General features: G+C 32.2%; 1 protein-coding gene across 31 annotated transcripts in view; it reads right to left on the bottom strand.

The window, feature by feature from the left end:
- The window catches only part of PPIP5K2 (diphosphoinositol pentakisphosphate kinase 2), a 76198-nt gene that overhangs the window by 13183 nt on the left and 36264 nt on the right, over nt 1–26751 (bottom strand). For 6 of the 31 annotated variants that reach the window (XM_031666346.1, XM_031666347.1, XM_031666359.1 and 3 more), the window contains 13 exons: nt 22276–22417; nt 21273–21496; nt 16277–16404; nt 15586–15700; nt 13418–13462; nt 12562–12669; nt 12356–12472; nt 9935–10102; nt 6717–6890; nt 5376–5448; nt 3663–3782; nt 2733–2795; nt 885–944 (listed from right to left, as the gene is read on the bottom strand). In XM_031666346.1, coding sequence (XP_031522206.1) covers nt 885–944; nt 2733–2795; nt 3663–3782; nt 5376–5448; nt 6717–6890; nt 9935–10102; nt 12356–12472; nt 12562–12669; nt 13418–13462; nt 15586–15700; nt 16277–16404; nt 21273–21496; nt 22276–22417 — 1537 coding nt within the window. Of the gene's footprint in view, nt 1–884; nt 1013–2732; nt 2796–3662; nt 3783–5375; nt 5449–6716; nt 6891–6937; nt 7691–9934; nt 10103–12355; nt 12473–12561; nt 12670–13417; nt 13463–15585; nt 15701–16276; nt 16405–21272; nt 21497–22275; nt 22418–26751 lie in introns of those variants that run through there. The other 25 variants (XM_031666351.1, XM_031666350.1, XM_031666354.1 and 22 more) reach the window with 21 other exon arrangements.

The raw sequence follows: 26751 nt of genomic DNA, 5'->3' as shown, positions 1-26751 counted from the left end.
ACACAGTTTATGTTTTCAAACAAATAGGATATAGGTTATTCACTTTTTAAAAAAAAGAAAATTGCCTGTTTATTTAAACTTTATTCAACTGAATGGCTTTTAAAATTGCTTTCATATACTGTTAAAAATAACGAGTCTTTCTGCATCTACTCTTCTAAAAATCCAAACAAATTTCCCCCAGTTAAATACCTACAATACTCAAATAAAATTTTCTATCAAGTCAAATATCATTAAAAGTAAAAATTAACCTCAGACTGCAAGACTCTTTGCTTCAATAGGTGTGTGCTCATTTTTAAATTGACTGATGTTTGATTTATTTAAATATTGAAGGAAATATTGACTCAAGAACTGCCTAATTCTCAGTTAGAATAAGGAAACTTTGGTTAAAAGAGAATCTAATCTTCCTAGGAAGATAACCAAAGGACTTGCAAAACTGGTATGTCTGATTTTCAGGTACAAACCAAAGCATGACAGAACATTACACATACTTTGAAAACAAAAACAAAAACAAAACTATACCATAACAGCAGCTAAAGCACCTAAATTAAGCACTAAAGAAATTAGGCTTGCACAACTGTTACATTTTTTAGAAGTACAAGATTCATGCAAATGAGCGCAAACCCTTTCTTTGCATTACACTAAACTTAACGATGAGATCTTTTCTTCTTTCCTCACAAGGTTTATATATCTTTTATAGCAATTATTTTATTTCATTTGCCTGCTAGATTTTATAACAGGCAAATGACAATATAATTAAGTTCCTCTAGACTACATTTTTTTCCACTTATCTTTAGTAAACTTTTCCTTTGATGCACAATGAAAGGGTTAGCGCAGCAATTTAAAAAGCCACCCTGCTGACATGTTTAGAAGCTATAAAAACATACCACTGGAGCCTAGAAATTCCACAGAGGAAACGGACCAGCACCTATAGAGGTGTAGGTGTTCTGCACAGAGGCCCAGAAAATAAGGTAAAGCACTGTCAGAAGGTACTTGTTTCACCATGTTCCTTGAACTAAAGATGAAGGGAGGGGTAAGTCCATGATATGTGTTAAAGATGGAAATAACATGAAAGTTAGGGGAAATAAAAAGTAAAAGGAAGAGTCAAATGACAATTCGTAAGACAGATAAGACAACACAGTATTAAAAAAGGAAAAAAGGAAACCTTAAAACTCAAAATAAATATTTGTAGAATTGAAAGGAATGCATCTCATATGCATTTATATGTGCGGAAAATCCACATTTTTTTAAAAAGAGCCTAAACCAAAGGAATATAAAATTACTCTATTTTCTATTAAAATTAACAGAAATATTTTTAATTTTTAAAACCTTCAGTTAAACACAGATTCTCCTAGATAATAATACCTCGAATACTGGTTTTAAACACATAGCATTCAGTACAAAAACTATGGTCTTAAACCTGCAATGTCTCTTCTTAGAATTTTTGTGGCTTCTGTTTTTCTTGTGACTTCTGTGTTTCTTCTAAGAGGTTCTTAGGCATGCGGGTTCTTTAGAAGCTGCAGCTGTATCAAATAAGAATCACTTTCTTCAAAAAGTAGCATTTAAACAGCTACAATGAAGGGAAAGTAAGCTTTAAGGCTAAATTTTTACTTGTTGAGGATGAGATCTTCTTATTCCACCTTCAAGAATTATTAGTGCAATGTTATTTAGACGTGTTGTTAAAGGATCCAGAACGGGGAGAATGACCATAAACTTGTGTTGAATCCTTTAGCTTCATAAAAGTTTCTGAAAGATCTGACTTGAGTTTTTGAAAGACTTACTTGCAGTTAAAAAGAAAAAGAGTTCCAGGGATAAAAGTATCTTCATTCCATGTGTAAAACAAGCAAAAATCTGTAAGTTTTCTTTTAAATTCTTTGATCCTGAATTATTGTAAAATGATCAGTAAATATTCCCTCTTGCTCCACAATATCAAGGTCTATGTTAGATGTTATAATGCTGCAATAATTCCTTTTACAAATAATGGTCATGAAAAACTTTCCTATTCAGCCTGAAAAATGGAATTTAACAGAATTGGGTTTCTAGATCTTAACTTAATCTTCCTCTTATTAGGAGCCCTCTAAATTTTAAGAAAAGCAGCGGTACTAAAAGGAATTGGTTGCTTGATAATAGCAAACCACATTGCTACACAAGAACAAAGTGAATGCTGGACAAAGTTTTCAGAGTGCTCCAGACCAAATAGGGTTTTGCTTTAGGAAAAGAGCCAGGAACAGACGATGTTATACAGAGAAATATGCATCACCAGGTGCCCAAGAATTTTTCAAAGACACATCTTATTTGGCTATTTGACATGGGTGACTCTGTATATTTGTTTAACTATCTCAATAAAACAACCATATGATCAGAAAATTAGGAAGAAAAAAGTTATTGAGAATTAAGAAAAATTAAAGAATACTAATTGAAATTTAAAAATTTGTGTAGACTGATCATCTGAGAAATTAGAAGAAATTTTCAGGTGTTAATTTAGCATTAAAACTCATCATCATTGTGGTCATTTAAAAGTTTGATGAGTAATGTTAAATTACTATATAAATTACAGCTGAAAAGGGAGCTAGACAGTATCAATAATTTGGGTGAATAACAAGTTGGAATTGTATGCCAATTGATAATAAGGATGAAGAAATGAATGATACTGTATACCCCACATTTTGAAATAAAATAAAAATAAAAAAGGGATGAAGCAGGGGAGTATCTTTTAAAATAAAAGCAAAACGTACCATTGGTTGGGTGTCGAGCAAATGAGATAGAAAACCTTTTAACAGCAGAACCGCGTGTGGCGTCTAAGAAAGAGAAAAACAGGTACCTGAAATTCGTAACAGCTACAAAAAGAAGAACACTTAAAAGAAAGAAGGGAAAAACAAATATATGAGGTTAGAAAGGTGGCATGCAGAAGGGACAATGACAGAAGGTAATAAGGCAAATATTGGTTAAAAGAAGTTAACTAGCTTGATGACAGAGGAAAAGTGTCAAATGAAATATACAAAAGAAAGAAAAGCAAGATGAGCTGGCAATTCTGGTAAATCCATGTTTTACTGTCTAAAATAAATGTGTTGATAAATGAGAAACTGTTTTAAATAAAGATGATCCTGAAAGAGCTAGAACCACTACTCTTAACAAAAGGGACACGCTTCCATGAGCCTCAAAAAATTCTGAATATTAAAACTTAAGGTATATTAACAACATTAAGAGGATCTCCTTCAGCTAGGGATCCTAAAATATTCTCATCCTGTGTTTATTTTTATAAAAATATTGCCAATATAATATTGTCCTCTACTTATAAACATTCCACTCACTTTAATTAGCTCAATAAGTAAAATAAGTGTTAACAATAACAGTTTAAAAGATCAAAGAAACACTTGTTCTTTATAATAGAGATTATAAATTATCTAAAAGAAGAATACACACAATACTATTTTGCATTTCAACAAACTTATTGTACAAGTACTCTAAACCTAACTACAATTAACTGTCTGATGAAACATGGATCCAAGTTGTAGGTAACAGAGAGCACTGATAGTCATTTAGGCAAAAGATGACAGGATTTCACTCGAATCAGTCAGTGGCCTTAGATTTGCCTTTGAGAAATACTGCTCATGGGTGTGTGCTTGGGTGTAGATATGAATCTGTGTGTGCATGTGTGCACATACCATCTATGCAGCCAGAAGAGGTCAGCTTTTTACGATGAGTACGAGCATAATCCTGTAGGTTAGGTGCGCTTGAAGAACCCCCGAGCACCGAGGTGCTAAACAGGCCCGCACAGTGAGACCCTGATGGGAGTTAGAGAAAATACATACACAACGGGTGTTCTTCCATTCACATTGGGAATTCATGCAGCATGCAATTAACATGGCTCTTACCACATATAAGGCAACTTTTGGAAGTGCCTTGAACAGGCTCACAATATTCTTGTAATTTCCTAATGATGTCAGTTTTAATACAATACTTCTAAACACCACTATCATTTATCATAGGTACAAATGGGGTAATTTAACATTGGACAAAATGTTATCTTTGAGAAAAAAAAAAATGTCCATACAATAATTAGACATATACATCCTAAAGTATTAAAAACACTGCCATAAAAATAACTTAGGACAAGAAAGAACTCTGTTAATCAATTCCCAAGGGCAAGCCATATTTAAAAAAAAAAAAAACAAAAAAACCCCAAAAACCTCTCCTAGCACAAATTAAGTCATATAAAATCAGTATTTTTAATGTATATTTATAAACGACAAATCTTTCCTGATGCCCCTGAATTAAGAATTACTACTCTTTCTTATGAAATAAAGTATATCAAAATTTATTTATTTGTGAGAAGACCAGGTTCTTTTCAGTCATTCAAGGCCTAAATCACTTTACTTAACAAATGACTTAATATCTTAATTAATAAGACCCCCAATGAAAAACATTACTAGCAAATAAAACAGTCAGTATAAACTGATGCTCAATTTGTAGCAAAAGTTTTTACATCCAAATAACACTTTTATCACTGGGGAAGGATTAAATAAATTTCTATCAAATATACTATGATACATCAATAAGAAGGAGTAATATATAAATTTCTATAAATATACTGTGGGAATATTAAAAACTATCATTACAAGCTATATGAAATTAACTAAAGAGAGATCCTCAAGTATGTAGGCATCAACACAGTTCATACACTTAGTACAGAGATCACAGTACATACATAAACTTACAATGAGATCTGTTTATGCCTTTATTAAACCTATCAGGACAACTATTTACAGAAAATAATATGCCACTATCTCATAGTTTATCAACCATGAGCTTTAAACCAAATGACTTTAGAAAGGTCTTTTCCAATGTTGCTTTGAGTGTTAGCAAAGAACCAATTATGTTCTATAGGTTAATAAAGACTGAGAGTGCCACTGTGCATTAGTTTTGCTTGGTTTTCCTTATGAGCTGCTCAAAGGAAAATTAATATATTCATATATGGTTTGAAGTATTCCATACTTTAAAAATATTTTTAGTCAGAAAAATGGAAAGTTCCTTTCTGCATGCAATAGCATCTTTTCATCTTTATCAACTGGGAAAATGACATTTCCTTCATAAATTAACTTACAGAGTACAAGATTAAAAACTAGCATTGGCAAGTTAACTAAGTGGTTATCACTGCAGGCATTCAAAAGGGTTATGCAACAAAACTGAATGCTATCTCTTCTTCATTTTATCAAAACTATATTTTGAGTTATACAACTCAACATTTCTGAATTAGTACACATCAAATAAAAACTACAGCATAGCATTTGGTCATGCTTTCACCAAAGAGTTTTACATGTGTGCACAATAGTGAGTTTAAGAAGGGTATGGAACACAATTTCCTTTACACCACATACCTACAGTAGGATTCTGCTTCTGTTCCACAAGAGTTCTCGGTGTTCGCAGGTAATTAGCATTTTCAGATACAACCTGCATAAGGAATCCAAAGTAAATGAAGTAAAACAGTAAAATAAATTAAGAAGTCCACACTTCATATGCAGCCTGTTCCAGACAGACAAAGGTTAATAAGCTGTATGATAAATATTAGTAGAAATACATAAAACATGAAAGATCATGCAAGATCCCCTTTTGAAGGGAGTCCATTTCATGAGGTCCTTGCAATGAAGTGGTGCGAAGCAGGCATTCAGAATGAAACATCATGTATGAAACAAGACAGATGAAAAGAAGCAATTAAGAGATTGATATAATTTCACTGTTAAAAGAAGCCAAATGCCCACTCTTAAACAGCTCCTGTATTTGAAGGGGGAAAAAACAACTACAAACAAAAGAAAGGGCAGACAGAGACTCTTGAGATCACCATACAATTATTGATCCATGCATGGGCTTTATCAGAGTAACCTTTAAATATTCACAGCCTTAATGGATACCATAATCCCTTTTCCTATAATCAAATGCATTATATTTCCAAAAGGAAATTGCTGAAATTATCAGAAACCTCATGTGTGACAGTAGACCTTCCAACATAATAGAAATCATGTATATTTTAAGTTTCCAAATGTCATCACGGAAAGTCCTTCTGAAGTCATTTTATTTTGACACATACTGTTGATGGGCACATATGCAATTGTTCCCTCTTAAAGAGAACATTAAAATATTATACAGTCCAAAGAAAAACAGACTGTATGTATTCCTTAAATTAGATACTTCCAAATAATAGAATAATGAGGAAGAAAATTATCAATATTTGATATATTCTGCTAATTAAAACTGGGCCACATAAATTCTGGTATTTTCAAAAATGTTTACATTCTCAGCAAATTCCAAATTGAATCTAATTTTTTCAAATATGGAAGAAAATCTTAATACATTTTCTTACAATCAAATTACATAATTTGTTTCTGAAAGTTTTAAAAGACAAGTCAAAAAGAAAGATTTCTTTCATTTTTAAATAATTTTGTTAACAAGGTAAAATTCCAGGAGAATAACATTTATTGATTGTTTTTAAAATCCTGGATATTTGGAACCTTCTCAGTAAAAATACTAAACACATGCCATGGAAGTGATTTCTTTCCCTCGAATATTGGCAGATATCATAATATTTTTAAATGAACTCAAAATTAAAAAACCGAAGGATTTACTCTGATGTGAAATACAAGGGATTAGATGTCCTCAAAGACAGCTGTTTGTTGCTCTGAATGCAGGGAGGAAAAATGTTTAATGAAGTAAAGTTTAAAAACCTGTTGCCATGAGCCAAAAATACTGGATGTGAAAGCCAATGATTTGGGGGAGACAGGGGAAGAAGTGATTTGTTCCCCTGATCTGCGTCTTCGACGCCCAGTACCCACACCACTGGTATAATGCAGCCAGGTACCAGTACCCTCTGGGCTAGACACACTCAGGGGGCTCTCTTCCTGGAAGTGAGAAAGGGGGCAAAAAAAAAAAAAAAAAAAAAAAAAAAAAGCAGAGCATGCAAAGTTAGATACAACAGAGCCAAATGATCAGAAAGAAAAAAAAATACAGTTTGTTTGTATTTGCTTATTAATTTTTAAAAAAACTATTAAACAGCAATTTGGGAGCCAAATATTTCACTATTTGAGAATTTGATAGGAATGACTAATAAATCTAATTGCATGTGATAACAATTATGGAAATATTTTATTACATTAAAAGACATAAAATACTTATACTGCTTCATAATTGTCCCTTCCCTGTTAAAACTGGAAATATTTTAGTAAGTTTCTTTTTTAGCAACTTTTAAAATATAAAGGTTTTCTGCTTAATTTTAGATATTCAAAGATTTTGTCCTATTTTGGGTGAATTTTTCAACCCAAGGCACTAAAGAATTGTGCAAAGGGTCAAAGGGATTTCAAGATACATAACTTAGAAAACTAAATCTGTCTGCCTGACATATTTAAAAAGTTCAGAGATCATAAGATGGACTCAAATTGCACCTGTTTATACTTTCAAGCTATCTATTTGCCCCCTCCAGAGATTATTTACAGATTTAGTAGGCAAAACATGCAGCAAACATTCTCATTATACATGTTTGCATGTTCAGGTTTCAGAGAGTGAGGACAGAGTAAAATCTACTTGCACAAAATGAAGAGAACAGTCTTTTTCTCTGTGTGTCTTTTGGAAGTACAAACTTCTGATATCCATGGAGATGATGGACGCTGGAAAAAGTCTTCAAGATTTTACTTGAGTAATTTACCTTATGGAAGTAAAAGTTTAGCATGGCATAGAAATAATCTCTTGAAATCAACTAAGTATTTATGAGAAAAAGGTTTATAAATGTGTTTTGCGTTTTAAAGATTAACGAGGACAGTGCTTTTGTCAGAGGTTTTATAAATATAGATAAGTTGCAAAATGAAGATTTACAATACATTTTGCTGTATTCAGTGTTATATAGGCTTTTTGGAGGGCAGAGGAGAGGCTTTAATGGTGAAATTCTGAATAATTTGATTAACTATAGATTGCTTATTCAATAACACATCAAAATCACTGCACTCACACAAATAGTAGTATAGGTTATATTAATTAACATAGCTTATGTCCCAAATTTTCTGAAACTAAGGATACTTGAACATAATCCCAGATTTTTCATTTTTTCCATTAAGTTATAATAGTACAAATAATTCCAAATTCTATAATTGTTAAACACCCTCTTTTATAACCGTCTTCTTTTGTAATTAAAATATCACATTCAAGGGAACCTTAATGACTATATAATTTCCATTATAAAGTTATAAGGATCTACTTTATGGACAGATTTTTGCCTATACAAAATTGTCAAACTGGAGCACATATACTTTTGAACTTTGAGAATCATAAAACACATGTATTTGCATAATTTGGGGCTGTAGAAATGAGCACAATTCTTTTTGTTGTTTTTATTCTCACCTATCAAATGCTAAAAAATGTTATACCTAATTCTTCAGACTTGGCATATTTAAATAATTTTTTTTTCTAAAAGTTGATGGTTATATCTTAATTTCTTCCTTTACACATACATATATATATGTATGTATATATATGTGTATATATGTATGTTTGTTTGTTTATTTATTTTTTGAGACAGAGTCTCGCTCTGGCTGCAGTGCAGTCAGGGGCAATCTCGGCTCACTGCAACCTCCACCTCACAGGTTCAAATGGTTCTTCTGTCTCAGCCTCCCGAGTAGTTGGGATTACAGGCCCACACCACCATGCCCAGCTAATTTTTATATTTTTAGTAGAGACAGGGTTTCACCATGTTGGTCAGGCTGCTCTCGAACTCCTGACCTCAGGTGATCCAGCCACCTCGGCCTCCCGTAGTGCTGAGTTTACAGGTACGAGCCACTATGCCAGGCCCCTCTTCCTTTACACTTTTACTAGAGCATTTAGAAAACAGTTATAAGCACTGATCTCAATCAGTGTTGGGAGAATCATCCTGCGGAAAATAGAGATAACCTCAAATACAACTTATTTAAAGTATTAAAAATGTATACAGGTGCTAAAGCTTTATTTAACAAGCTTCATTCTAACTGTTCAACTTTCCTCTTAAATGTTACTTTATTAACTATTTAAATGTTTTCCTATTAGAGAGCATAATAATTATTTTAGCCTATTTATAGATCTTAATATAAAGGTAAAATTTTCAATTATATTATCAAATATTCAAATTCCTACATAGACTTTGCAATTAGGCAAACAATTTGGAATTTCATTTCTTTACCTATAGTATCACTTGAATCAGTTATTGCTAAAGCATCTCCAGCAAATGCTGTCTACTTTTTTTTTTTTTTTTGAGATGGAGTCTTGGAGTCTTGCTCTGCTGCTCAGGCTGGAGTGCAGTGGCGTGATCTCGGCTCACTGCAAGCTCCGCCTCCTGGGTTCACATCATTCTCCTGCCTCAGCCTCCCGAGCAGCTGGTACTACAGGTGCCGCCACCACACCAGGCTAAGTTTTTGTATATTTAGTGGAGATGGCGTTTCACCATGTTAGCCAGGATGGTCTCAATCTCCTGACCTCGTGATCCACCTGACTCGGCCTCACAAAGTGCTGGGATTACAGGCGTAAGCCACTGTGCCCGGCCTGCTCTCTACTTTTAACTAAAATTATTCTTGATCCATTAAATCAGGCTTTTAAAAAAATGTCTTTATTGAAGATTAACCTAATGTAAATATTCCTAATATAACAAGACAAAAAAAAGCATTCATTTTTCAAGTTCCTAGAAACAGCTTATTTTATATTTTCATTCTTTTTTATGAAAACTATATGTAAAGCTCAACATTCTAAAACTAATCTATTGTTGAACTGCCTCTATGTTTTTTGTAATTTATTTTAAAAATAGATTAAATAACATTTAAAAATTTGCTGGTTTCTCAAGCTCCACAATTAAAGCTGTATTTTCTTTTCTGCTTTATTAAAATATAGTTAGTTTATTTTATGAAAAATGTGTTCTGATACATATACTTACATCATTTGTAGCCATCTTCCTAGATCTTGGAAGTGGAGACTTCCTGTGTATATGAATTGGCTCTGATACCATTGGTTTAAACAATATCACAGCTCGATCAACCTCATCTCTTTTAGAAGTATGTGGTTCATCATCATTATCAGTTTTAAAAGGTCTCCTGCCTTCATTCTGTGAGCAAAGAATATAAAACACTTCTATTCAGATTTAAGAAATATCTTCTGATGAACAGATTCAACTACCACTGGTAGAGGTACTTGAAATACATATACAAGTTTGTTTACTCAGATGAATGAACATTAACTGAACTCTTCTAACAGCTGAGTATTATGCTGTGTACTATGAGGGAAAAGGCAGAGTCTCTGAGTTCAAAAATACATACACTCTATGGAGAAATTAAACAGTAAAATGGCAATTAAAAAAACCACATAAGACAAAGTGTTTAATTACATTTCATCAAGTGCAAGAATAAACAAACAATAATAATAAATGACAGAAAGAAATAATAGAGATGAGCTTTGTTATATAGGAGTCTCATCATCCTAAGCACGAACTAAACAGCATTTGTATTTATAAATTTTAGACTATTTAAATATATTCCAAATATTTCTAATAAATCTGATAACTGCATTAAAAGTAACTATCATTCAATGACTCATTGAGCATTTACTAAGTGTATACCGTGTGCCATGAATTGTACTAAAATATCCAACTGTAAGACAATGCAGGCCGGGAGCGGTGGCTCACGCCTGTAATCCCAACACTTTGGGAGGCTGAGGTGGGCAGATCACGAGGTCAGGAGATCGAGACCATCCTGGCTAACACAGTGAAACCCCATTTCCACTAAAAATACAAAAAATTAGCCGGGCGTGCTGACGGGTGCCTGTAGTCCCAGCAACTCGGGAGGCTGACGCAGGAGAATGGCGTGAACCCAGGAGGCGGAGCTTGCAGTGACCGGAGATCGTGCCACTGCACTCCAGCCTGGGAGACAGCCAGACTCTGTGTCAGAAAAAAAAAAAAAAAAAGACAATGCATATATTAGGCCACAGTAATACAGTAAAACACATATTTCAAAGCAGTAAGAATGGACAAAGTAAAACTAAATGCAACTACATTGCTGAATCTCCTAAACATAATATTGGCCAAAATAAAATAAGCTGAGTACATAAAAACCCTCATCAAATTAAGGGTTACAGAGAGTAAAAAGGTACTTTTTAAATCAAATAAGGGATATCTAAAACTTGAAGGGATCATTACAGTTAATAATAAAACACTCAAAGATAAGAATGTCCACTATCACTAAATCTATTCATCATTCATAGATGATGTTATGATCCTATACATAAAAAATCCAAATGACTCTAAGGGTAAATTATTAGAATGAATAACAGTATATATTAAGTTATACATTTGCTACTTATAAAATTTTTATACAAAACTGAGTTAAAATTTAATATGACAACAAAAAATGAAATTTAAATAAATCATAAAAGAAATTTAAATTTATCATAAATAAATTTATGATAGCATAAAAAACTATAAAGGAACTAGGAATTAATCTGACAAAGATGGTATAAGACAATTATTTGGTGCAAAAGTAATTGTGGTTTTTGCTATTATGTTTAATGAAAAAAATCATGATTTTATCAAAAAATATATAGTTAAATAAATTCAGAAATATACCAAGTCCTTAGACTAGAAGACCCAATACTGAAAAAGTATCATTTTTTTTCCAAATTGATCTGCAGAGTAATGGTAATCTCAACCAAAATCTCAAAGAGTCTTTTCAGGATATTATAAAATGATTATAAAATTTATATGAAAATGCATGAAACATGAAATATTCAATATAATCTCTAAGAACAACAAGGCTGGAGGAATTCTGTACTCAATATCAATATTTATTATAAAGCTATAATAATTAAGACTGTGGTACTGGTAGAGAGAGAAACAAACAGAGTAATCAAGTAAGACTAAAAGTTCAGAAACCAACCAATCAAAATACACGTACAATACATGTCTGCAGTATCATGTGTAGTACTATAGGCAGCAGAAAAAAGATGAACTCTTGAATCTATGATACTGGGGCTTAGTTATTCATAGAGCAAAGACAACAAAACTGGACTGCACATCACATGTACCATATCCAAAAAAGTCAATTTCAGTGAATTAAAGGTTTAAGGTTATCCATTCTAAACACGGCCTTAAAATTCAAACAATCTAAACAAAATATAAAATTCCTAAGTATTCCAATATGCATAAAAGTGTTGTCTATACAAATCACACTTTAAAAAATTTAAGCCATTTTCCTACTTAGTAGTTGAAATAAGAATTATTTATAGTACATTATAAAAATCTCTTATAGAAACCTCATGAAAATCTAGAACCACAGTAACTAAGCACTGAGAGTTCCACCTTCGTTACCTCTCTGGAAGCTGGTCTATATCCGTAGCCAGATGGTAAATTTTTGTCTTCTTCACAACCTTTGGCTCCTGGACTAAAGTGTAATTCAACATGAAAGCGTTCCTCTGAGGAAAGATCCTAAGAAATATGAAAGAACATTTTCAAAATGAGAAACTTTAAGCTCTTTATTTATGTCTGGTAAAACACAAATCAAGAGCTCTGTTTACCTTATTAGGATCCTCATAAAGCATGATAACAATCTGAGTCATGTAGTTGAGCTCATTGACAACATTTAAATAATCCATAGCTCTTTTCCACTGTTCATCCTTTGATTCCTGAACAAAAGATACATGTGGTAAGCATTTTCTCAAACTGTTACTTGAAAGTCACTTTATTGTCACTATGGTAGCTTGTTTAATCCTAGTGATACCACATAAAGTGAATACTTACTATATGCACAATTTTTAAAAATAATTCCACTACATTTAAAAATCTTACTAACTTATTTAAGCTTGTTTTGGTAAAATATGTCTAAACTCTCTACAAGTTTGAGTATCCCTAACTTGAAAATTCAAAATCCAAAACGCTCCAAAATTCAAAACTTTTTGAGCACTGACATGACACTTGAAGGAAATACTCATTGGAGAATTTTGGGTTTTCAAATTAGGCATGCTAAACCAGTGCAAATATTCCAAAATCCAAAAACAATTCTAAATTCCAAAAAACTTCTGGTCTCAAGCATTTCAGATAAGAGATATTCAACTTATATTAGAAGTTCTAGTAGTAACCTTTTTTTAACTGCTTATACAAAATGAAAAATAAAGAATTTCTTGAAATATGACAAACACTACTGAATTCTGAGGGTAAGAGACAGTTTTTAACTTTGTTCAGTTCCAAAGTACCTAGTATAGTATCATGTTTCATAACCACAGAATACTATCCTATAACAGGAATGCTATTTTTTCCCACCATCATATATAGTTCATGTATGCGATATAAGCCTATCAATAAATATCCCTATTACACTGAAGTGATATTCAAAAATCAGCAGAAGGAGGCATATGCAAATTCTATTGATCTTACCATCTCCTTCACCATTCCTCCATCTTCATTCTGAGAATCATTGGTCTTTAAACATGTAATCATAGAGCATCAGAACTGAAAAGGATCTTAGAGAACATGTACTACAAGCATTCAAAGTAGAAAATTATATCTGAAAAGGCAAAACTACTCAAAGTCTATAGTCAACAATTAACAGGATCTACTTAAATTATATGTACATCACAGATAAATTTCCTTTGCTGTATACTATGTAATTACATTACAAATATATAAAAGCACATTTCCTTTTTGTATACACTAAGAGTATATAATATTAAGAACTTTAGTACAGAATGTATCTTGTTTTAAAAGCAAATTATAAGACCACACATTGACTATATGTTTTTTAAAATTCAGCATGTATTTTATTTCTATTTTAGACGTTACACATTCCATGTGTATGTGTGTGTGCACATGCATGTGTGCAAGTTTCCACTTTCACCTATCTACTGTCCACACAACAACCAAAGTCACCCGCTTCCCTGCTTAAAACTTTTCAATGGCTTCCCAATCCACTTAGAATACAAGGCACTGGCTCTTCAACCCATCTGCTGTCATTTTATCCAATACTTACTGCTATTCTCCAACCACAGGCTTTCTATCAGTTCCTATATTATTCATGTTCTTTATACCCTCTATATATGTCAAAAAGGACCATGTAAGAGATGTATCTCTCCTCCTCACAAACAATTCCATCAACACTACTGTTTATACAAGCTTTTGCCTTGCTAATTAAGGGTCATTTTTTTTCCCCACTAATCCACATACTTATGCAAGGATGTCACTTTGCTATTCTTTAGTGGGACAAAGAAGAAACAAAAAACCAGAAGAAATAACATATGGGTTTGGAATTTTAATTGGAATAGAACTTTGAAACAGCCTTAGGATAACTATGATAATAATTACTCTCAAGGACCAGTAATAAGATTGATTAGGAAACAGATATATACCAAATTATCATTACATATTTCATTGCCCTTCTTTTAAAAGTACATAAGAAAACAAAATTGAATTTTCTTTTATAGATCACTTTCTATACAGACGTGCATATATTCATACGCACAGAAAAATAAAGAAACATTCTTATCTTTTGGCTAGTTTAGAGATGACTGAGTTAGATGAGATTCTGGACTTCAAGTAGTATTACCCTATTACAGCATGGCACTGAATGGAGTGGGTGGCACTGAGGGAGAAGTTAAGTGAGTTTTGTGTGCAGGAAGAATATGAATTACTGTGGCAAATGGGTATCACCGTAGCAGATTTTGTGTTTTCCAAAGATGGCTGACATACGCATTCAATTCTACATAGTCTTCGTACAATATGACAGAGACACTCAGTCCATCTAGTGCTGTGGGTTGTTTCCTCTCCTTCTGAACCTGGATGAACCTCTGTGATTGCCTCAACCAAGAGAGCTCAGCAGAAGTGATGCTATGGTTTTAGAAGTTAGGTCATAAAAATGCCATGCACTTGCACCTTGCTCTCATAGGAAGCTCACTCCTGGAACTCAGGTGCAACATTTTGAGGAAGCAGGCCACATGAAGAGGCCAGATGTAGGCGTTCTGGTTGATAACCGCAGCTGAGGTCCCAGCAGACAGCCAACATGAAGCACCAAACATGAGAGAAAACCCTTGAGATTGAGACCCAGCCACTGTCTGACCACAACCTCATGAGACTCTAAGTGAAACTTCATAACTGATCCTAGTCAACATTCTAAACTGTATGAGATAAAAATAAAATGACTGCGGCTGTTTTAAGCCACTAAGTCTTGGTATGTCATTACATAATAGTAGATAACAGTAGATAGTACATAATAGTAGGTAAGTGGCACAACGTCTAACCAAACACCAAGTCCCATCAATTCTGACCCCTAAATGACTCAAATTCATCAGGCTTCTCTTTACTGCCATCAGTCTATAAAATCACCTAAAATAATTTATATTATTGTTTGCTTGAATGTATCTTCTCTGAAGAGAACATCTTTATCCCTAACATCTAGCAAAATGCTTGGTATATAGTAGTCCCCTGAAAGACGACATTAAGTAGTAACACTTAAGGATGAAATACTAAAATTTCACAGTAAAAATAGCAGTCAGTGATTTAATTACAAAATTAAATATATTTGTTAGACTGATGTAACTTATTCTACTTACATTGCATAAGGCACCATAGCGAAGAATAGACAGCAAAGAATGTACATGACTTTCACTAGTAAAATATAATCTAGTACGAACATGACGTTCAGGAGAAAGAACACCTCTAGAATACCTAAAATTAAAAGCAGACAGTGTTCAAATATAACCACATAATCAAAAACTCGCTAGATATTGAAATTATTTTCCAAAATTAAATTTAATTTCACTAGAAGTAAAAGATTATAAAAATCTATTATTCTTCCAACCGCAATAGAGGATTTATGTTAGTACATATTCTTCTAACATGACACAAACTATAACTAACTAGGACCTCTGAGAGTAGTCAAAGAATAGACTTAATATTAGTCAAGTACACTGTAAATAGGTTATTTTATCTCTTTTAGTAGCAATGACAGAGGTTATAGACCTAAAGATGATCACAGACATTAATGCTGCTAAATGGGGTACACATTGATGATCCCATGTGAAGGATGACCTATATTCCCTTTTCCCCACTCACCTTAGTTTTCTCTAAATTGGAGCCTAAAATAACTTTGGTTGGAAGTTAATACAAATATCTAGGTAATAGTATTTTCACAGTATGCCAGTGACACACTTCTGACTTCATAGGATCATCAAAGTGTAATTTAAATTTGAAGTATGCAGAAATAGATGCCTAGAGATTTAAATAACCAGTACAGTTTCTTACACAGGATGAAGTTTATTTACAGTGTCATCATCTTGTGTCCTCTGAAGGTCTGAGCGAATTTTTCTAACCAGAGGAGTACAGTAGCCTTTGGCAATCTCCAGTTTTTCAGCTTTAGTTATACCATATTCCTGAGCAAAAAATACTTGACATTAGAAAAAGGATATAATGACAAAGTACTCTAAAAAAATACACTCCTAAATTAAGTCTAGTGAGAGACAAATATTTTATCAAGCCTTTTTTGAACGTTGGATAACTCCAAGTTTGCATTTTTTGCAACTGCAAATGTATGATTTTCAAACTATTAAGTATAATTGGAAGGATTTTGTGGTGGAACTGAACAAAAGCCAGTAATTTCTGAAGGAGGAGAATGAATGGGTGAATGTAATTTTTATGACTAGTATTCACTAAATCAGAGGTTTTAAATGTAAAAACAACCCTAAAAGAAAGGTGGATTAAGGACACAAACACTAAAGCACAATATGTAATAAATATATGAAAAAAATTAAACCTTGAGATTTCTGTTTTTCCAAATGTCAAAGATTTAAAAGACTAACACGTTCTTCAAAAGCCTTTGGCCAATATTTTTAAAGTTTTAACTGGTAGTGAGCAAAGATTCCATGAAATTATCAAATTTAATGACATAATCATTATGGGTTAATTGGATTTGTAAGGAATTAACACAATGTGAAGTGTCCAGAAAACATGGCAATTTTAAGAGTAATTGCAATGAAAATTATAGTTCAAAGCAGTAGAAGAGGAGAAAGGAAGAAGGCAGAAAAGTAGGGGTAGAATGGAAGAGAGGGAGAAAAGGGAAGAGGGAAGAAACACACATACCTTCTCTCTCCAAGTTCATTTTAGGATATCTCAACTTAAAGGCTATTTTCTGCTACCAGATACCTCCAGAAAGATTCACATGGAATAACATCAGTATAGACAATAGATCTCAAAACTGCCTAATAAAGAAAATGCTGACTGATTACAGATGAAAGACCTATGAAAACAGAACTTCCTGGGGGTGATTTACCTTAAACTAAAGCTAAGGTGGTTCAATAATCTTGCCAATGTAGGTGACTATATAGTGAATATGCAACTGTGTATTTACGTGTAAATGAAAGAAAAATGTTGGAATTACAAAATCATCAGGGAAGTACTTTTTTAAAAATTTGTTATTAGCAAGGTGTGAGGAAACGGATTTTCACACACTGCTGGTCTGGGTAAAAACTGATTAAAGATTTCTGGAGCTACAGAAATGGTCTTGAGTGAATGGAAAGACGTGTAAAGAGAGTGAAACAAATTTCAAAAGTCTAGATTTCCAAATACAAGTTGATTAAATAAATTATTCTTACATTCACACCACTCAGCCATCGGGAATAATAATGCATATTAGCTTTATTGGCATGGAAAGAAGTTCTTTATGCTAAATGAAGGAAAAAATTAGGTTGTAAAATAGTATGCTTTTTCTGATTCAGTTTTCATAAAGAATGTATTTTCTATATATATGCATTTATGGAAAAAATTATATGTAAATGAATTTAAGGAAAGAGGCCTTTAAAAATATTCCAAAACATTGATATGTTTTTCTTTTGTTGGTAATGTTGTAGTAATTTTTTTGCTCTATTTGTATTTTCTAGTTTTATTACAAAGATATATTACTTTTATAATCAAGAAATCTCTCTCTTCAAAACAGTGACATATTTTGCTCATCTGCCTCTATCAACTAGGACCAAATAATTTTTAGATATGCAAATTCTTATATGTAGTTACAATATCTGTGCCACAAATAGAACTGATTAAAATATCAGCTAAAGCGACTTGAAGGCTTTCTATAATGATATCATTGAGAATGTCATTGAACTATCTTTGGGAAATGCTACTATAAAGAACTGTCTGCATTTCATAATCTACAGATAACCAAAGAAAACATCTTTAAACTTCAATTAATATGTGTCATCTCAATTAAGAGAATTTTAATATCAAATATGGTCTCTAAATGTTTTTATTTACCACCATACCATCAGAGTTATAAAGCATCATTTTTAAACCAGGGCCCCAATTTCCTGAGGATTAAGCCTGGTTAAAAGGTGAAAATTTGATTCTATTGTAGCATAAACACCTATCAAAACTAGTTTAACTGTTAAAATAACTAAAACAGACCATACGCATCATGTAAGCCTAGATATGATTGGAATTACAGAATTCACATAGCATAGACGTAAAAATTAAACAATCAATGTAAGAGTAGAAACTGATTTTTTAAGGCATAGTATCATTTTGAAGTACACCAGAATATATGTATATACATTTCTCTTTCATAGTCATACCCTGTTAGTCTGCATTAAATTATTCCAAACAAGTTAAAACTTTGTATTATTTGACTGAGTCAAATCTTGAAGCTTGAAATATTATTTGCTTGAGAACTATGTACGCGAAATTTTATTTTTTTCCTACAAACCACATTTTCATTATAAATTCCTGCAAATATGTTTATAATTGCTAGTGTTTTTTTTGGTGATTGAAAATACCTGCCTTCTGTCCACAGTTTTTGTATTTACGAGGTCTAAAGTAACAAAGCAAGGTAATATTTATTGAACTGATACAACGATCTGAAAATAAAAAGAACCCAAAGTTTCTGTTAACAATAAAGATTGTCATACGAAAAAGTTACGGAGATAAACCCAAAGTTGTCCTCTCCTCAATTTATAAAACAATGTCAGGACACCAGGGAAGCATATAAAAAGACCTTCTTGTTTTAAAAGTATGAATTTACCAAAAATAGAACTGATTTATGTAAACTTGGGCATAATTTTATCTGAAGAGTCAAACTATTTCAAAAATAACTTTTCCAAGAAAAATAATTTTAGAGTTGTCTTCAAATAAATTCTCAGACCGTCATGAAAATCTAACCTAATTGCAGCAAAGAGAATTACCGTAACAGACTGAGAACAGCTGAGCGAAGAATTACTTTGATAGATACAAATGATGATTCAACTCCTTCGTAACATACTAATCTTTGGTGCTTCTTCTGGTATTTAAAAAAATTTATTATAACTATTTAAGTTACACAGACATGGTGAGAAATGTCTTCAACTATATAAACAATACACCTGAAATACATACACCATGTAAGGAGGAGAAATGACCATCTACAATACCATTAACACTTGAGTTTTCTTTTGGGCTCAACTCTTAGAGACTAATTTTTCATTCCCAGTTGTAAAATATTTAGTATATATAATGGAAACAGTAGAGGGGTGAGATTAAATAAGCAATGCAATGGCACTGACATGGTTATGCTAAACATTAGACAAAGCATTGTGTATTTATTTAGCCTCTGAGTAGGTGATAAATTTAGATATACTGAAAGCCCACCTTGAAAAGTGCTTATAGCCACCATAAATATCTTAAAGTCTCGTATTCACAGGTAATTGTTAAAAAGCATACTTACAAAACTGAAACATTTTATTATGCAAAATAAAACTTGTCTTTTACAGAATAAAACTTACCTTTTTCATTTGGTAAATGAAAGAAATTGTGAGGGAATGAGTCCTGTTTCCTAAGTAAATGTTTCCTAAAGTAAGACCTAAAGACATATTCGTAAAGTCTGAGATATTTTCATCCTCTTTTAAAAATAATTTTTAAAATCACAGGTTCATACAATATACCTAAAATTGTCTACACTATATATCTGATCAAACAAATATATAGTTCTCTTTCATGTTGAAGAAACAAGCTAATTGTTAACATGTACACAAATACCTATAGGTAAGTTGTACAACTGTCTGAATTCTCAGTTTTTCAAAATCTATAGGTTTTCCTGTACTGTCTATGTATATTAGGAAAGGGACAGTTATTTTAACCATTGTTATACATGGGTATTCATAAGTTAGGCTTTTTGAACTTGTTTCACAATCTTTATCTTTTTCATATATTTAACATTTTCCTGCTGTCAAACTTTATGTAGTCCACAGTTGGAATATCTGATCTACTCCAACCTCCTATTTACAATATCCAAATAATCTTCTACTGAGTTGAAAAAAGGTCCAAAAATGGCATCTGGAACTTTATTCTTCTAACACATTCCTGATCTCAATATATTTTGTCACTTACCCCTTTATTATCAATCCAATTCTGTTTAATTGCATTTTAGTTATTTGAATTCTTATTACACCTTTATTTTTATTCTCCTATAATGAAAAGACCCACGTCCCCCAAAAGAACAACTATGTATATCTTGACCTCTAAACATTATTTTCAAAATACTTTTGCATAAAAAGATTTGCAAAAAATTTCATATAAGGCCGCAACTATCTTTATGTCTTACTCCCCAAATATTTCCATATATAGATGGCAGATGCAGAACAGGTGTTCAATAAATACTTAATTTATTTATTCCATATGGAATTATTATTTTCCATTCTTTAGCTTGTTCACATATTATTACTAAGAGTATCAATTCTTAAATTAAAAAAAAATTACTACATTCTTATGGCACTGAAAATACTCTGTATACTACTATGATGATAGAAACATGTCACAATAAATTTGCCCAAACCCATATGTACAACACCAAGAGTGAACCCTAATGGACTATGGACTCTGGGTGATGTGTCATTGTAGGTTCATCAGTTATAAAAAATGCACCATTCTTGTGGAGGATAATCATAATGTGGGGGAGGATGCGCTATGTATGGAGGCAGGGGGCATATGGGAAATCTTTGTACCTTCAGTTTGATTTTGCTATGAACATAAAACTGCTCTAATAAATATAGTCTACTAAAAAATGTCACTGTAATCAAACTATTAGAAAATCAAATAATGTGATCAATATAACCATAAAAAGCTTAAAATATAAATTCATAATTACCTAATTTCCTGTTTAAAGTTACTGGTTTTCCAAGGACATGAAAACCAACTACATTTTTTTCCACCAACAGACATTTTAAAAGTATGTATTTATTTAATATTGTAAGAAAATTGATTCTTAAGAATGACTTACCTGAGGGATAACAATATCTGCTAATGCCTTCGAAAGCCTATATAATTCCATTGTGTTTTCTAATTTCAAGGAACCATTATGCTGGACATCATATTTTATACAGTCATATATGTCAGGGATTTTACTAATATCGTATCTTCCATTCTTTGTTTTAAAGTCTTTCTCTAACTTGGACCATCTACGTAGCATAAGCTCCAATGTTTCACTATGGTAAAGCTGAATATCTAAAACAACAAAACATTTTTAGTTTACACAACTTAAAAATCTGATTTAGAATATATATTAATATGTTAATAATTAGAAACTTTTTAAAGTGTCAAAAATACAACGGTATGAAGTTAGGAAGTTACTATAGGCATAGACTACTAGCAACCATGTATTTTTTAGACTTGAAGGGTTAGGAACTAGGCTTATAAAAGACTTTTTCCATATATTATAGACTTTAATAACCAGAAGAAGAAAAAGGGCAACAATTTTAACAAAGCTCTTTTAAGCTCATATATTTTTAATTTTCAAACTCATATATTTTTAATTTTCAATACTGTTACTCTTATTAGATTCACATAACTAAGTGAATAGGTAGACTATCTTTAGCAGAGGAACCTTAGACATTAAAAATAGTCCAACTGATCCATTTTCTGACAGAAAAAAACCCAAGATGCCAAAGTTGTCTAAGTTACTAACCAACTAAGCTTTGGGGCCAGAGCCTAGATCACTTTCCTATTGCTTGCTCCTTCTTATTACCCTGTCTACTCACTGCTTAACTGTATGGCAATGCTGCATAATAAGATAATCAAATGATAATATTTTATCTTTCATGCTGTCATAGATAAAAACCACTATAACTTAGCCATTCTTTTTTGCTTGATATATATTAACTCATACTACACATAGCTCTCAAGAAAGGCTTATTTCTTAAAATAAGATTGGTGCATCGTATTTTAAAACACTTAATTGAATAGTAACTTTTATTTGTTCTATGCTCTAAGAAAAACATATTTACCTGATGATTTGGGATCTTCCATTCGATGTCTGATTTGAGAAGTCAAACTCTGAATTAAGGAATAAACTTTATCACAGGTCTTCACAGGATTTTTAATTAAATGCATTGATTTGATAAGAGAAATGCTTCCAGATGGAGTAAGCTACAAATGAGTAAAGTATATATTTTATATGTGGTTATGCCTAATTGTCTAAGAAAACAATATACATATACAAAATTTTCCAGTAGCTGGAGAATAATTCCATAGCAGAAATTAAAATGACCACAAAATACAGTTGACCCTTGAACACCACAGGTTTGAACTGCAAAGGACCACATACATATATGCAGGGTTTTTCCCTAAAAGTTACACCAAAATGTACTGTTTCTCCTGCCTCCCCTTCCACCTCCTTCACTTCTTCCACCCTTAAGACAGCATGACTAATCCCTCCTCTTCCTCCTTCTTCTCAGCCTACTCAGTGTGAAAATAAAGATGAAGACCTCTAAGATGATGTACTTCCCCTTAAGGAATAGTAAATATATTTTCTCTTCCTTATAATTTTCTTAATAACATTTTCTTTCCTCTAGCTCACTTTAGAATTTTCTTAACATTTTCTTTTCTCTAGTTCACTCTATTGTAGGACTAGAGTATGGAATACATATACAAAATATTGGGGAACTTCCAAAAAGTATGTGAAAAAAATTGAATTAAAAGATAAAAGTAAAAAACTTTATTTCTCAACACAAGGTCTGTCAGGGTCAAGACACTTTTGTAAGCAATGATACCAGCCATTTAGTCTATTCCTAAAAAAACTGAGGATCCTGGGAATTTATCCATGTCAATGCAGACTTTTTACATTAACTGAAGAAAAATGAGTGCCCCTTAAATATTTTTTTTAAGATTAGAAAACAAACAGAAGTCAGAAGGAGCCATATCAGGACCACAAGGTAGATTCCTAACGATCTCCCACTGAAACTCTTGCAAAACTGCCCTTTTCTGAGAGGAATAAGCAGGATCATTGTCACAATGGAGGACTCTGTAGTGAAGATTTTGTGGGTGTTTTCTGCTAATGCTTTGGCTAACTCTCTCAAAACAATCTCATAATAAGCAGATGTTATTGCTTTTCAGCCCTCCAGAAAGTCAAGAAGCAAAATGCCTTGAGAGTCCCAAAAAACTACTGCCATGACCTCTGTCTTGACCAGTCTGTTTCTGCTTTGACTGGACCAATTCTACCTCTTGGTAGCCACTGCTTTGATTGCGTTTTGTCTTCAGGGTCATCCTGGTAAAACCAGTTTCATCTTCTGTTACAATTCTTCAAAGAAATGCTTTGGGATCTTCATTCCACTTGTTTAAAATTTCCATTGAAAGCTCTGCTACTATCTATAGCTGATCTGAGCACAATGGTTCTGGTACTCTAAATTAAGCAGAAAGTTTGCGCAACTTTAATTTTTCAGTCAGAATTGTGTAAGTTGAATCAACTGAGATGTCTATGGTACTGGCTATTGTTTCTGCTGTTAATTATTGGTCTTCTTCAATTAGGGCATGAACAAGATTAATTTTTTCCTTGCAAAATTGATGTAGATGGTCTGCCGTTGAGGGCTTCATCTTCGACATCATCTTGTCCCATCTTAAAACGAGTTATCCATTTGTATACTGCTGATTTCTTTGGGAAACTGTTCCTATAAACTTTTTGTAAAGTATCAATGATTTCACCATTTTTTTTTGCTTAAGCTTTGCCATAAATTTGCTGTTTGTTCTTGTTTCAATTTTAGCAGAATTCATGTTGCCCTCACAGGGGCTCTCTTCAAACTGATGTCTTACTCTTGTTAGTGCCTCAAACTAAATCCTGTTCAGACATTTTATAACAAGTTAATATGAGTTTATTTTACTATAAAAAAAAAGTTGAAATTTGTGTATAGTTTTTGCATAATGAGCATTTTCCATTAACTTTTGAAGACCCTTCATATATGTTCATTGTTCACATTATTGCTAAGGCTTCTAGTCAGAGGTAGGCTTAACTTGGTAGTTAAGTTTTTGCAGAGTCAAAAGTTAAACACTAATTTTTTTTACTGTGAGGGGAACTGGCACTTCTAACCCCAATATTGTCTAAGGGTGAACTGTATAGTAGTAAGATCAGGGAGGAAGTAAAAGACTCAATTCATGTTAAAAAATATTAAACCTTAGCTGTCATTATCATTAAAGAAAATTTAGCAGAAATACTCTAACTTAATGGAATTTGATGACAATCTGCTGACTCTCTTAACATGTGTGAATACAGTTCTGACCACTTGACAAATATTTACATGTAATAACTCTAGGCATCTATTATTTTCTTTTCCCAGATGAGTTACTTACCTGAGGTTAAGCTACTTGCTTAAGATCAAACCACTAGGATGTGAAGGAGTAGGACTCAAATGCAGGTAGTCTGGCTACAGACTGGTGCTCTCAACCACTATCCTATTATGCCTTTGTAATGATTTCTTTTTTTGAATTTAATAAAGGCCATCAATAAAAATATAGTTTCACATTCCAGTTTTGACATTTAGCTTGGCAAGTTATTTAATCACATTAAGTAAGTTTCTACAAATATAAAAAAATATAAAGTGCAATTCTACTTCTGGTTATAATAAACTAGGTAGCTTGGACCAATATATCCACTGAAGGTAAGTAAAAATTCTGGGCAAAGAATTTCTATACTTATGTTTTAAGGAATCTGTGAAATAACAAGATGGTAAAGAATTATGGAAGCAAACTCAAAGGTCAGTGATCCAGAAAGTGAGTCTAGAATTTAAGGCTGTTTCTCTGTTGGAAATATTTATATTTACGAATATAATAAATGACTCCAGTCAAAAGAGTGCATAAAGGAAAATTTACGGCCTAGGGTGCATATTTTGTAAAAGACAGACCATTAATAACTTAGTAAGTATTCACCTGGTGTTATTAATTTTGAGAATCAGAAAAATAGCAAAATAAAACTAGAGAGGTAGAAGAAATAAAATATTAAGCAATGAGAATTAATCAAATGGAAAATAAGCATATAATTCAGAGACCTAACAAATCTAAACAATGGTTCTTTGAAAGGACTAATAAACTAATCAACCATGGTGAAACTGATCAAGAAAAAAAGGAAAAAAGTATAATGTTATGAAAGAAAAAGGGACATCTCTATAGATCCTACACAAATTACAAAGAAATTAAAGAGGAAATTATGAACAAACTTCTAAAAAATGCAATTTAATACTGACATAAACATAACTGAGAAGTACTAAACTATTCTGAAATCCATAATTAGAAACTTTCCCACAAAGAAAACACCCACAGGAATTACCATACTATTTACCAGTAAAGTTTACCAAAAATTTAATGAAATATTTGTATATATACTATTCCCCTCAAATAGGAAGTATTTCCTAACTAATTTTACAAGACTAGCATAACCCTGATATTGAAATAAAAGACACAACAAAAATAAAAAAGTAAAGGCCAATCTGACTCATGAACATAGATCAAAATTCCTAACCAAAAATATCAGCAAACTAAAATCAGTGATATGAATGAAAAAGATCATACATGGAAAAGTTGAGGATATTCTAGAACTAAAGTTAGTTTCACATTCAAAAAACTGTATGATGTAATAGATGAAAGAAAATATGACAAAGTTCAGTAAGTTTTTATAATCTATTAGCCAAATAGAAACAATGAAATCTCCTTATTTTGAAGAAGGGCAGCTATATACAATATCTACAGAAAACTTTATATTTAATGTCCAGTGTTACTAGAAATGCTACTTTTACTTAATATTGTTTTGAGGGTCCTAGCTATGGAAAGCAAGAAAAATAATTTTTAAAAAACAAAGATTGGAAAAGCAAAAAACATATGGATGTGCTGTTAAAGAATCAAACAAATCTAGATAAATTATTAGAACTAATGAGTTCAACAAGGTTGATGCCTATAATCTCAATATTTTAAAACTAATTATATTTCTATACACCAACAACACAGAATAAAACTTTTAAAGAGGGGCCATTTATAATTGCATAATATCAATCACCTCAGCCTAAATCTAACGAAGATGCACAAGAACCCTGTGAAGTAAATTATAAAACATTATTGAAAGATATTAAAGAATATCTAAATAAATGAGCTACACATTCACAGATTAAAAGACTAGAGAAAAAAATGTAAATTTGCACAAACTACAGATATAATGTAACCTAAATAAAAAATTCCAACAGTATTTTTGACCAGCTTGTTTTAAAATTTACATGAAAATGCAAAAAAAAAAAAAAAAAAAAAAGGCCAAGAAACACTTGAAGAAGGATCCATTTGCATGTTGGGAGATATTATTCATTGGCACAAGGATCAACAAACAGAATACAGGGTCTAGAAACCGATTACACATATATAATAAAGACGGTACTTCTGAGTAGTGGGAAAGAACAGTCTTTTCAGTATGTTCTGCTGGGACACCCAGATGTACATACAGTTAGGGGAAA

This window comes from Papio anubis, chromosome 5 (assembly GCF_008728515.1).
Source record: "Papio anubis isolate 15944 chromosome 5, Panubis1.0, whole genome shotgun sequence".
Taxonomy (NCBI): domain Eukaryota; kingdom Metazoa; phylum Chordata; class Mammalia; order Primates; family Cercopithecidae; genus Papio; species Papio anubis.
This window is presented reverse-complemented; position numbering and strand designations above follow the sequence as displayed.